Source organism: Papaver somniferum, chromosome 7 (assembly GCF_003573695.1).
Source record: "Papaver somniferum cultivar HN1 chromosome 7, ASM357369v1, whole genome shotgun sequence".
Classification (NCBI taxonomy): Eukaryota; Viridiplantae; Streptophyta; class Magnoliopsida; order Ranunculales; family Papaveraceae; genus Papaver; species Papaver somniferum.
The window spans coordinates 101,951,950-101,964,123 of record NC_039364.1 but is presented as its reverse complement, the minus strand read 5'-3'; the positions used below and the strand labels follow the sequence as shown (position 1 = coordinate 101,964,123).

The 12,174-nt window shown below is 35.6% G+C and overlaps 1 protein-coding gene across 1 annotated transcript; it reads right to left on the bottom strand.

The window, feature by feature from the left end:
* Nucleotides 1-5,752: 5,752 nt before the first annotated feature.
* Nucleotides 5,753-11,634, bottom strand: LOC113297992 (RINT1-like protein MAG2). The gene is made up of 5 exons (XM_026546617.1): nucleotides 11,430-11,634; nucleotides 9,607-10,094; nucleotides 9,401-9,502; nucleotides 8,007-8,110; nucleotides 5,753-7,927 (listed from the first exon to the last, which is right to left on the bottom strand). Exons 2-5 carry the CDS (start codon nucleotides 9,899-9,901, stop codon nucleotides 6,038-6,040), a joined length of 2,391 nt encoding a protein of 796 aa, XP_026402402.1. The 5' UTR covers nucleotides 9,902-10,094; nucleotides 11,430-11,634; the 3' UTR covers nucleotides 5,753-6,037.
* Nucleotides 11,635-12,174: the final 540 nt, after the last annotated feature.

Here is a 12,174-nt window from a genome sequence, read left to right as displayed (position 1 = left end):
AACTTCTATAGCCATGTACGAATATAGAGATTAAAGTTCATCACTAATTCCCTGGCGGTTATGCAATAAAGGAAGTAAGTATATTCCTAGAGAACATCTTACAGAATCATGTAGAAGTATATTCACAAAAATGTATTTGTGGAGAGATCAGTACTGCAATTCTCAAAATAGTTTACTCCACTTTTGCAAGAGTTAAGACCTTAACCTATTAGAAAATATGATATGTATGTTCTAATTACTTGAAGATAGCAAAGAATAAATCTAACAAAATAAGCAATACGTATATATAATCCATGAAGATTAGGTATTGCAAGTCATCTTCCAAAATAAAATTTAATTAAATAAATTTAATTAAACTTTAAACATGAAAGATGATAGTATTTGGAATAGTCAAGGGTAACATATAAAAACTACTCCAAAATCTAGCGTTACTTTTTAAAGAATAAGAATAAATTCCTATAAGGAGTTGACTAGTAAAAAGATCCTTGAAAAATGTGTTATCATCTCCGAACTCGTTGTCATATACTAGCATCTGAATGTAAGGTTTATGAATGAAAGTGTTAACTCCTTCAAACCTATTCCATTGTTGTTTGACAAGTACTTTTTGAATCTCGAGAGATTTCTGCAGAATGTCTTTTAGACCTTGTAATTCCATCTTAGTCTTCTTAAGTTCTTCAAGAATATTTGTAAATCATTGTTGATTTGTGTAATTTTCTCTTGGTTTCTTCACGTTTTTTCTTTTCTCTTAAAAACCGAATCTTTCTCCTTAGAGTAGGACTTCTCAAAATCCTTAATTGTAGAATCAATAACTATTAGTACACAGGTCTCACCAGAAGAGATTTTGCTCAAAGGCACCATAACTCATAAATAAATTTTTTGCGTATGTACCTTGAGAAAAGCACAAATATATAGAACTTCATAAACACTTAGTGATTTGGAATATTATCAAACCGACAAGTTCAGAAATCGACCAAATTCTTAATAAAAGAAATTCATTCATGGACTAAATATCGAACTAAAATGTGAAATATAATTTTACCATTTCTTAAAGTATGTACATGGGTAAGTCTTTACAATATCATTAATTGAAAAATGCTGTGAAGGGAGTGTATGCAAAAGTTTCGAGAGTATGAAATCTTTGAATATTCAAGCCAGATTAAAAAGCATTCATAGCCTTTGTGTGAGAATGAATTTTAAACATTCAGTTATGTAACTGAGTCAAAAACCAGAAAATTGAACTGGACCAGACTCAATGGAAGAAAGCTCGACATGAACTATTGTTATTCTCTTTTTACATTGGCATAATCTTTCAAAGAATATATATTAACTCCGATTCTATGATAAAAAGATGGAAGTTTAAGTAATGAAGTTCAAGACACAAACTAGGAAGTCTGTCCCAAAGACCTAGGAGGTGCAGAGTTCTTGTCTTTTTAAGGGAAAATGAGACAAGAAAAAACTCTTTCAACACATTAATTTATGTTGGGGTGAGCATCAATAAGCTCACCTCTAGATTCCTGCACAGGCTTGTCAATCTCCATTTTTACTGATCGTTTAGATCTAGATCTCTTCTTTCCTTTAGATTCATCCTTTCCCTTAGAGACAATCACACTTTTAGGAGAAGGAGGAACATAATTACATACCTTAGTCGGGTTTGGTTTTCGGAAGAGCTTAAGCACATTTTTTAATCGACTAGACCTCTGTTGCAGTTTGTTGACATACCTTACCTTTTTTTTGTACTTGAAGCATTGCTTAAGTTCGTGATCTTCAGTAGTACAATAGGGAACTGTTAGGTTGAAGGAAGGTTAAAGAGTACTTCCGACTTCATCTGACAGACACACTTGAGATATTCCTGAATCATCAACAGTGGGATTTTCGTTAGAAAGTGAAAAATTCATTATATCCTCAAATGTTATAGAAGAGTGATCTTCAAAGAGTTTGTTAAGACTGATGTAAATATCGTTACTATCATCAAGATTAGCTACTTCATCCACAAGAGTTATGCTTGAAATATCCTCTTCTTCTGAATCACAATGATCTGTATTTTCATCAAGAGTTGAAGCAAGACTCTTGTTACCATTGCATTTTCTGCGATTTGGGCACTCATAGCAAGATGAATAAAATATTATACACTTGAAGCACTAAGGCATATCCTCGTTATCACTATCATCATTCACCTTTTTGGAGAGAATACAATCATGTGGCTTAGCTGATGATGATGGACGTTCTGTTGAAAACCGCTTATTCCTCTTCTTGAGAAGATCTCTAAACTGCCTTGTAATGAGAGAAACTGAATTTTCAAGATCTTCATTTGATAATTCATGAACAAAATATTTCTCAGAGTTGCCAATACTTTCACTTTATTCAAGTGCTTCAGTGTTCTTAAGTGCTTTAAAAACAATATTTTTTATCATCTTTTGTTTATCGTTCATGATCAAAGATCTTTAACTTTCCGACCAGCGTACTTTTAAAAAGTATAGCAAGATCATTTCCTTCAGTGATTGCATGTTTGTTAGACTCATATCGAGCTGGTAAAGATCTCATAATTTTCATCATAATACCCCTTTCAGGAATGGTCTTTCCTAGGGCATGACAAACATTCACTATTTCTGAAAACTTGTGATTAAATTCCCCAAACGAATCTTCATCATTCATACGAAGATTTTCCCAGTTAGAAGTTAGGTTTTGAAGCCTTGCCTCTTTCTGTGCGGTATTCCCTTCAAATACGATTTCTAAGATATCCCAAGCATCCTTCGATCAAGTGCACGTAGATACATGATGTTGAATATGTTGGCTTATGGAATGGATAATAACGTTCAAGACCATCAGAGTTGTGTTTGGTATCACTGAGTTCGTCATCGCTATATGTTTTGGAACAAGAGCTTATCCTTCTCCGACCATTGGAGTATGTATCCTCTTACAACAAAAACCCATGTCTTGGAATCACGATCTTGTAAGAAAGATCACATAGTTATTTTCTACCATAAGTAATTTTTGCCATTGAAGGATGGTGGTAGGTTAATCGAGATTGCACTCTTGTCTATAATTCAGATCGCCACAAACAAAGACTTGTTAGGTCTAATAGTGTTTTCCTGCTCTGATACCAATTGAAAACACGGGAGTACTAAATACACCACCAACTGTTTCGTTCGGAAACCTGTATGGACAAAACCTAATATAGTTGCAAGTAGACCAACTTAATGATCCTTGACAATATTATGTATATAGAGTTTATATCTCCATCTCTTCTCAATCAGTAATATAGACTAAGGAATCCGTCAACGTTACAAAAATTACTTGGACGATCTCAAAAACCAATATCCTAGATCAATCTAGTCGTATCCAAACAATATAATCGGAATTCTGCCGAGTAATAAACTTGTTATCTATCTTTCAAGATACGAGTTCTACAAGAAATAAGTATCGTAATCGATCATAATTAGATGGAAGTATCTAGTAAGATTTCATATGTACTACTTGCGCAAATCCTATTATAATGATAAACGATATAATGCAGAAAAGGATAAACACAAGACACAAAAAGTTTTGTTAACGAAGAAACCGCAACTGCACTACAGACAACAACCTACTATTAGACATCGACTGGAATGTAGTTGGGACCGAATCCACCCTTCAATAATTCAGTTACAGTCGCGCTCCTTACGTCTCTTGAACCTCGCAAGGTTCTACGCAATTGATTCCCTTAGCTGACGTCTTTTACAGCCTAAGAGTTTCTTCACCCTAAGTAAAGAATTTTGATACCAATCTGCCTCTAACAAATAAGCCTATTTGATTTCCCTTTATATCAAAGATAAGGCTTGGAAATCTGTTTGCAATAGACAAGCTAGCAAACCTCACAATCCGTAAAACTTATACTCACTTAGATGGGAAGCCTGTATCTTTTACCACCTCTCAAGAACAATCTTCAAAAAATTACTTAAGATCAATTTTCGAATATCTATCTTGGGGAACCATAAAGTATGAGACAAAAAGAAGTTTGCGATTTCTATTTTTCTTGTCTGAAAGAGATTACGAGAACCTCGATAACATAAAAGTAAGATCAGGATATACGAACTATCAAGGTAAAGATAGTTGGACCTGGCTTCACAAATCCCCAAAGCGGAGTCTTTAGTCGTAAACCTAATCATGATTTTCAAAGGAAACCTATGTCCATAGAGGACGACTCTAGCTATCAACTAGGACACAAAGTATCAGGGATTAAATTTCCAATTGAAAAGCATCTTTATTTATAGATTTTCAAGACTGAGGGTTGCTTACAATTCAAGCTAAGATAACTTGAGAATCAAGCAAACACTTTCTTTGTGAGAATCAATCTTGAAAATATAGTGGTCCGGTTACAGAACCGTGTATAATGACCGTTCTGATTTTGAAAATCTGTCTTTCGAACTATAAGCATGTTAAACACTCAAGAGTTTGATCATGATGCGCACACATAAGTGTTTTAGTGATCAATGAAGTCTTAGAAGTGTTTAATAGAGTCATAGAAATGCTAAATATATATTTTAAAAATAAGTCTTTGAGCATCTGCTAAATTCTAATGGGACCGTTGGTGAAACGGTTCGTGAACCGTAGGCTAAAGTTCACGAGTAAGGTAGCTAGTACCTACGGTTCGTGAACCAGGTTCGCCAACCCTGCTCGGCTCGAGAACTCAGAAGTAAATTGTTCGCGAACTGGGCTCGCCAACCATACTTGGTTTATGAAATCAGATGGACACAGTTCGCCAACCTTAAGCCTTTTATATCAACACCAAAAATTCAGTTCACCACGGTTCGTGAACCGTTCTCAACTGAAGTTGCTCCATGTATTTCTGAAATTAGATATCTATAGTTTGTAAACTGGTTTGCCAACCTACCCTAAGCAGAAATATCAGAAGTTTATGAATTTCTCTCTTATGATGTTTGAAACATTCCAAATGATAAAATCACTTATAAGGGCGATTTCAATTGATCCACAAATTAATTCTCGCGAATAAATTGTTTCGAACTAATATCGTTAACGACCTTTGAACATCTATGCTTGAATCATACTTCGAGATTCTTAACAAGACAAACTTGACTCGAAACTTCTTCTTTGTAAATATACTAGAAATCATACGAGGTAGTCTCGACAGATAGAATGGTAAGATAGTGAATAAAATAGAATGGTTCAGTCTTCACATACCTGATAAAAGAAGTTCTCCAAATGTGTTCTTCGATCTTCATTCATCGAGGGTGATGTCTGATATTCAACTACCAAATTCTAACCTAGTCCGAGACTTGACTTAGTAGACTAGAAATCAAGAAATAGTTTTGATCATCTAACATTGACAACAAGCTTGAGATAGCAAAACTTGTGAGTTCAACCGAGCATTGCTCTAACAAATTAATCCAAAATATTCAAGCCCAAATCCAATAAAAGTACCAATTACATGTAAATCATGAAGACATAGAGCAAAATTCCGGAAAGATACCCTTTTGTATGAGAAGTAAAGAAAAAAGACGACATAATCCAGAAGGTCATCCAGAATCAGATCCAACCATTTTGAATGTTTGTCTGTTTCAATAAAAAATGCTCCAAAAAGAAAATAGTGGTTAGCCCTTGATCTTGTACATATTTACGAAAAACCTAAATGTCTTAAATACATTATGTTAAAAATGAACTCAAAGCAACGCCATGTTGAAACATCGATATTCTTAAATACGGAATAAACAACCATAAACCAACCAATAAAGATCGAACGAATAACCACTAAAAATTAAGAAATAATCGGCTTAAGCGCGAAAAATTAATCGCCTAAAAATCGAAGATAAAATCACTCGTACGGTAATACATGTGTTGAAAGACGCCAAAACATGACAAAGCAACATCTTATAAACCTGAGCAAGATGATGCCGTTACAATTTCAATAATTTGCTGCGCATTCATTTTTACAATGTTAACCATTTTTGTTTCAATAATAACACCCATTGTTACATAATTGTGCCATCTTTTTAATAAAATTTACCCTTCTTCGGACTAAACCTAGTGTCTTCAGTGATTTCTAACTCTTAAAAATTCGGTTCTTAACAATCCTCTCTACCTCCGGAACACCCAAATGTCTTATCTGTTTCTCTTTCAGCCATCTTTCAATTCCTTCAGTACCTACTTTCAGCTGGTCCTCCTTCATTTTCAACAACTTCAATCCCTCGCCCACCTTCGGGAAAAACCCTTCAGGTCTCAAACACCACGCCCTAAAAACCCCAAACAGGACTTCTAAGTCGCCCCCAAATCTTTCCACCCCACCATTATAGAACTTCGCCTTACTCATCAACACACCATTGAAAACCAGATGATCAACTCCAGTGGCCAAACTTCTCCATGCAACAATAAAATCAATCTCATTTAAACCCTCTTCTAGCTTTGATATCTTTCCTTGCAGATAATCAAGAGCCCCAACAAATAATTTGGAGACATTCCATCCTTCCTCCTTTTCCTGCCACTGCTTCTTATTCTTCATATACTCTCTACACCTAGCATCAAATCCCCTCAAAACAACAGTTGATATCTTTTCAGTCCAGTCTTTCCGAAATTCTTCAAACTTTCCAATTTCTTCATTAAAAATACCACCACCTAAGCCTGAAGTGTCCTCATCAACTCCTATTATCGCTTCATCACCCTGATCTAATGTCATTTCAAGAAAGAACAAGTCGTCACACCAGTCCTTCATAACAGACTCACAGTAACGAGCTGCATTAACAGAATTTGTGACCTTGATTAGGCCATCATCATCCGCTATGGCAGTTAACCCCTCGGCTTCTTGACACTTCTGAAGTAAGCAATCAAGAAATTCCCTCAAAAGGGGTGCACATGCCAATCTTATAAATCTTGCTCTCAGAGAAATACTTGGCAATGGCCTACAACGATCAATCATGGCTGATAAATGGCGAAGAGTAGCAGCAGCAATTGCAGGAGATTTGTAACTCTCAGACCCTGACACAAGCAAAGCTCCTTGGACTTTACTTTTCCAATTTCGTTCGTCCCCCATCTCAAGTCTCACCTTACGCATTGTATCACCAAGCTCTATTTCTGCCCATAACTCAAGCCAGTCAGGCCGATCACAAAAGATGGACATGGTGGAGATCCTCCGGAAACTCTCATCATCCCTAATTGAATTCAAAACTCCAGAATCAGCTACAAGGGATTGAACTCGTTTATCAAAAGAAATCATTAAATCTACAAGATGCATGATTGAAAATCTAGCCTGTGATGGAACCCCATTGACGCTCTCTTCATCCAACTGATCAATATAGACAGGGAAGACATCTTTCGCCAAGTACATCAAGAGGGAGGTTACCATTGCAGAAATCCATTCTTCTCTACAACTGTAGCCAACAAGTCTTGCCTCATCAACCAATGGTTGCAACAGCTCATCCATGGAATCAACAAAATCCCTTGTAATCTTATAAACAAGAGCAAAAATAAATTCTGGCTTTCCAACCCACTTCTTGAAATGGTGTTCTGATGCCAATGAAATTGGATTTACTAGTTCTTCAATTGCCCAAAGTGGATGGCGCATAGCAACTTCATGATAGTGCCCCTCAAGTTGCCGTGACTTTCTTCGGCTCTGTAATTCCTGTAGACCGCACAAAGCGAGAAATTTTTCACAGTACTGGTTTTTCAAGTCACCATGCATTGTGAAAAGAGGGTTCAGAACCACACTTGATTTCCCTGTGTTCACACTTTTGGAGATGGAAAGAGTTGGTGGCCATCCAAGAGAAGCAAGAAGGGATCGATGATCTGCTATTGCCTGGGGCCTTAAAACAGCTAAAGCTCGATCCACTCTGTGATCAACTGCGTGGACAAGACGTCTCCACTGCGGCCGTGATTTTGCAACAGAACTCAGTATGTCCTCTGTGAGTTTGAGAGATTTAATGGCAAGCAATCGTGTTTCCTGTAGTAAAGGTTGAGAAAGTGAGAAAACACACAGAACTTGCAACACAATCTATAATCAAGCATTTAAAGCCCCTCACTTCTGAACTGGTCCCAGGGGGCGACTTCCTTAGGTTTCTTGTCATGGTAGAGGAGACTGCATCTTCAATGTCCCCAAATAGAGTGTCAAGTTTCAATGCTGTCTCTGTTGATAGATATTCAATAAGAAATAATTCACATAAATAAGTGAAAACCTAAAGCACATTTTTGTTACAGAAAGCACTAAACAAAGAAGAGTTCATAAAATGCACTGATAAGATGAAATATTTTCTGTCAACCGAGCAAGAAAAATAAACTAGCATATGGCATGAAACCGTATGTTACAAAGGGAGCTAGGATATCCAATAGAAACCTTTCAAAAGGTTAAATAGTCAAACTAATTTAAAATATGACAGGAAGCGTATGTAGGGAAAAACATGTAACAACTAGCATTGATTTCTATGATATAGGTCGATCTAAGTTTTGGATCAAACTAGTCCAATAATATTATGTACTTATGGTTACCCTTCGGTGCTCTGCATTTTCTAATAGGATAATGAAGATGTACTTAAGTTAATTAAAGCTACAAGCATACTACCAAGGGACAATAAGTGCAGAACATCCAAACAACGATGGGTCCAAAAACAAAAATATTCTGCACAAATGAGATGCTTTCTCCACAAAATTCTGCATGTGCTCCAGTGATAAGAGTATTAAGAGGAGAATTCGCTGAAAAATAAAACATGCAACTTGCTCATATGTGTTTGAAATACTGGGAACCATTTTATTTTCCGAATGTTCAATACCAGAGCCTCTTTCTTAATTGGAAATGCTCTAGTCATTTTTCTATTTAGATTCAGGAACGAGATACATGGAAGCTCCACCTTGTCTGCAAATAGACCTACTGTTTAACTAAATTGGTGGATGATGTCATATGATATGGATAATGAGTTACAAAGTCCATAACAGAGCACCTCGTCAAATTGTAAGCCCAAAATCCCTCAGATGGTGAACATCAAGAATCATGATTTAAAACCCACTTCCAATCCAATTTCAACCCTTGAACCACTACTGTTCTCCACCGGTTCAGATTACATAGGTGTGGTTCTTTATCCATGCACATCATGAAACTAACTCAGTTCTTTATCCGGTATAAACAAAGTTTTTCCTTCACCCTATCAGGAACCAGTAATTTCCCATTCTCCTATCCAATTACATAGGTGTGGGGTGTGCATACCTAATCTCTCTATTGAATCCAAAATTTAAATGTAATCAACGGATGTTTTTGAAGAACTACGTATTGCAGTTGATCCTGATACAAAATAATTACCCACTACCTCATTTTCATTTAAGAAATCTAAAATAAACTTATAAACCCCAGAGTTTCAACTTCCAGACAATCTAATTAACCATCAAATTCAACAATATTAGAAACATAATAAGCATAACTGCCTACCTGCGTAAGAGCGAACAGTTTCTACTCTTGCCACTTCTTTCGCCAGCGCTGGCAACTCCTCCCCTAATATGTGCTTCACCCTCCCAGAATCTTCTTCTCCTCCTTCTCTCCCATGTAAACACAATTCCAACATAAAATCAAAATAAAATCAAGTACGGTTTAATTATTAAGTACAAGGAAGAAGAAACTAACGAAAGTAATGTTACCTGTAGAAGATCCAGAAAGGAAATCTGAAGACTGAAGATGGTTTAATTTGAGATTGATTACATTGAAAAGACTCCCTAGTTGTTCTGAATGTGATGCGAATGAAACAATACTTTTTTCGAGTTTATGATTTAGATCGTTCAAGTTGTGATCCAAATCAGAACATTGTTTTTGCAATTTGGAGACAAGATCTGGAGCTTTTAATAGATCACCTCTATTTTGAAAATTGTCACTGAGAAAGGAAAGTAAAGATGGAGAAATCTCTGATAATGAAGGGAGATTGTTTCTTGGATCCATATTTCAATACATCAAAGTAGAAACAAACAGATGATTGAAATTGCAGACATGCTATTTCAAGGGCTACCAAATTCAAAGTCCAGGATGGTACTTTTATAATTCGCAGCTGATTTCAAAATATTATCTGGTTTCCTATAATAATTTCATTTGATCTTTCAAGGATCAGCTGGAATGTCGTCTGCAACTACAGCCCCTACACCCAAAAATAAGTGTAAACAATAGATCAAGTCAGATCCATTCATTGATGACTTAAACAAACACACAACTGACAGATCTTTTACATGGTAAGAGATTTACAATGAGATCATTTTTTTTTGGTGTCTAAGTCTATGAAATTGGATCCCCGTTCATATAAGAAACTTTACAAGCTATAGTGAAACTGGTAGTGACACGCAATACCCATTAGTGAATACCATCTGTAACTGTATGACTCGAAACTTATAAACGAAGTAAACAAAATACCCATTAGAACATCTATCCACATATTTAACTTCGAAATTAAATCAATCCAATCACTTGTTTCTTTAAATAATTTGGGCATTTCATCAATCACCTTGCAAGATATATATAATGTGGTTACAGAGAAACAGCACTTATGGAAACACCACAAAAATCAATGTTTGACTGTTCTTATGAATTTGAGAATCTAAACATAGTCAACTGTAACAGATATTGCAAATCTAGACAGGTGTTGAGTGATCACGGTGCCTACAAATACAGTAGCGTTCCCTTAATCATACGTTTTCTTATAGCTTCTATGCTAATCAAGGAACTAGGTACTGCTGTATGCATTACGATTACAATTGCACTATAACGATCTATTTTAACTATCTCAACAAAATAACAAATTAAGAATACAAAAAGAGTCATAGGCTCAACATTAAAAATCTACACCCGTCATAACTAAAAGACCACCATGGGAAGAAAACTGATTTCCTAATCTAACAGCATGTGACAAGTACCCGCTACTTCAATTAAATCAAACCTTATAAAGTGTTGGAAAATTCGTTTTGACCTTACATGGACCTAATTCTGTAAGGCAACTTAGTCATTTGCTCTGGGAAATTAGAATTTTATGCATTTAATCATAGAAGGGTACTCACTACATGACACTGAGAATATGGCACCGAGATGTTCTCTTAGGTATTTTATCAAACAGTATCAAAGCAACTTCCAAAACATGATACAGCAAAATTGGATTAGAGGATATAGTTTCAAAGTCTAACACTACCCAACTCTATGAAATGAGAAGAACAAAATCAAATTTACAGGTTATACAGTGTCCATAACTATACAGTTGACACATAGTTGAATAACAATAAGAAGTTGGGAAACTTAAACGATGCAAATTGAGATGATTCTCTGAAACCCATCCTATTCATGAAGTTCTATTAAGCAAACAAATAAACAAAAATTAAACACATAGATTTAAATAAATCAAAGATTCACATTATTAGCAAATCAACGATTATGAGATTGTATGTAGGTGAAAACACCAACTCCATTGGAATTAAAGCTTTATACGTACCTATTATTTCACAAACTAGTCGTTGTTCTTCACTGATTTACTTTGTTGAATTAGACCTTAGGTCTATAGTTTGAGGTCAATATCCCAATTTGAGCTGGTATGTATGTAGGATGTTTATCTCTGCTAATACAAGATCTTGTCAAGCAATAACGATACAGATGTGGATCGGTTTTGGTTTCAGATCCAGAATACCGACCAGAGAATCCGCCTTCCTACCCGGAAATCATAAGCCGGTTCTGCTGTTAGTTTATTTAACGACAGTAAAGTAAAAAAGTGGTTCGAGTCTGCACGTTTCACTACAAAATGGCTGGATGGCTCCTACCTGCGCTCTTGACAGGCCGTGTCTTTCATTCAAAATGGAGGGACGGCTGTTCGGATGAACGCTCAGAAGTTAGTTTTTGACTTTGGGAGATCAAAAAAGCAAAAAGTTAGTTTGGGTATAATATTTCAACGTAACTTCTAAAAATAAGAAAGTTAACTTTTTGTGAAGCAAAATAATTTCACTTCTGAGTTCTGCTTTCGGCATCCAAACGCACTTTTAGGAACTCAAATGCGAAAAAGAGATAGCCAAGAATCAACCTGCCATTCTACTACAATGGGAACGGAGTTTCTTTTTTCTTTCTTCTAAAATAGGGAAATTTGCATTTTTCGGATTAATTTTATTCGATCAAATTGATAATTTGATCTTTAAACTGTACAATTTATAAATAATTGATATTAAAGGAGAACAATTTGATGAGTTTGA

What these genes read in the sequence shown, in the direction of transcription:
- LOC113297992 (XM_026546617.1), bottom strand. Translation starts at nt 9,901, where the DNA reads ATGGATCCAAGAAACAATCTCCCTTCATTATCAGAGATTTCTCCATCT. An exon ending in CCTTTCTGGATCTTCTACAG is followed by an intron (nt 9,503 to 9,606) that starts GTAACATTACTT and finishes ATGGGAGAGAAG; the next exon opens with GAGGAGAAGAAGATTCTGGG. An exon ending in AACTGTTCGCTCTTACGCAG is followed by an intron (nt 8,111 to 9,400) that starts GTAGGCAGTTAT and finishes ATCTATCAACAG; the next exon opens with AGACAGCATTGAAACTTGAC.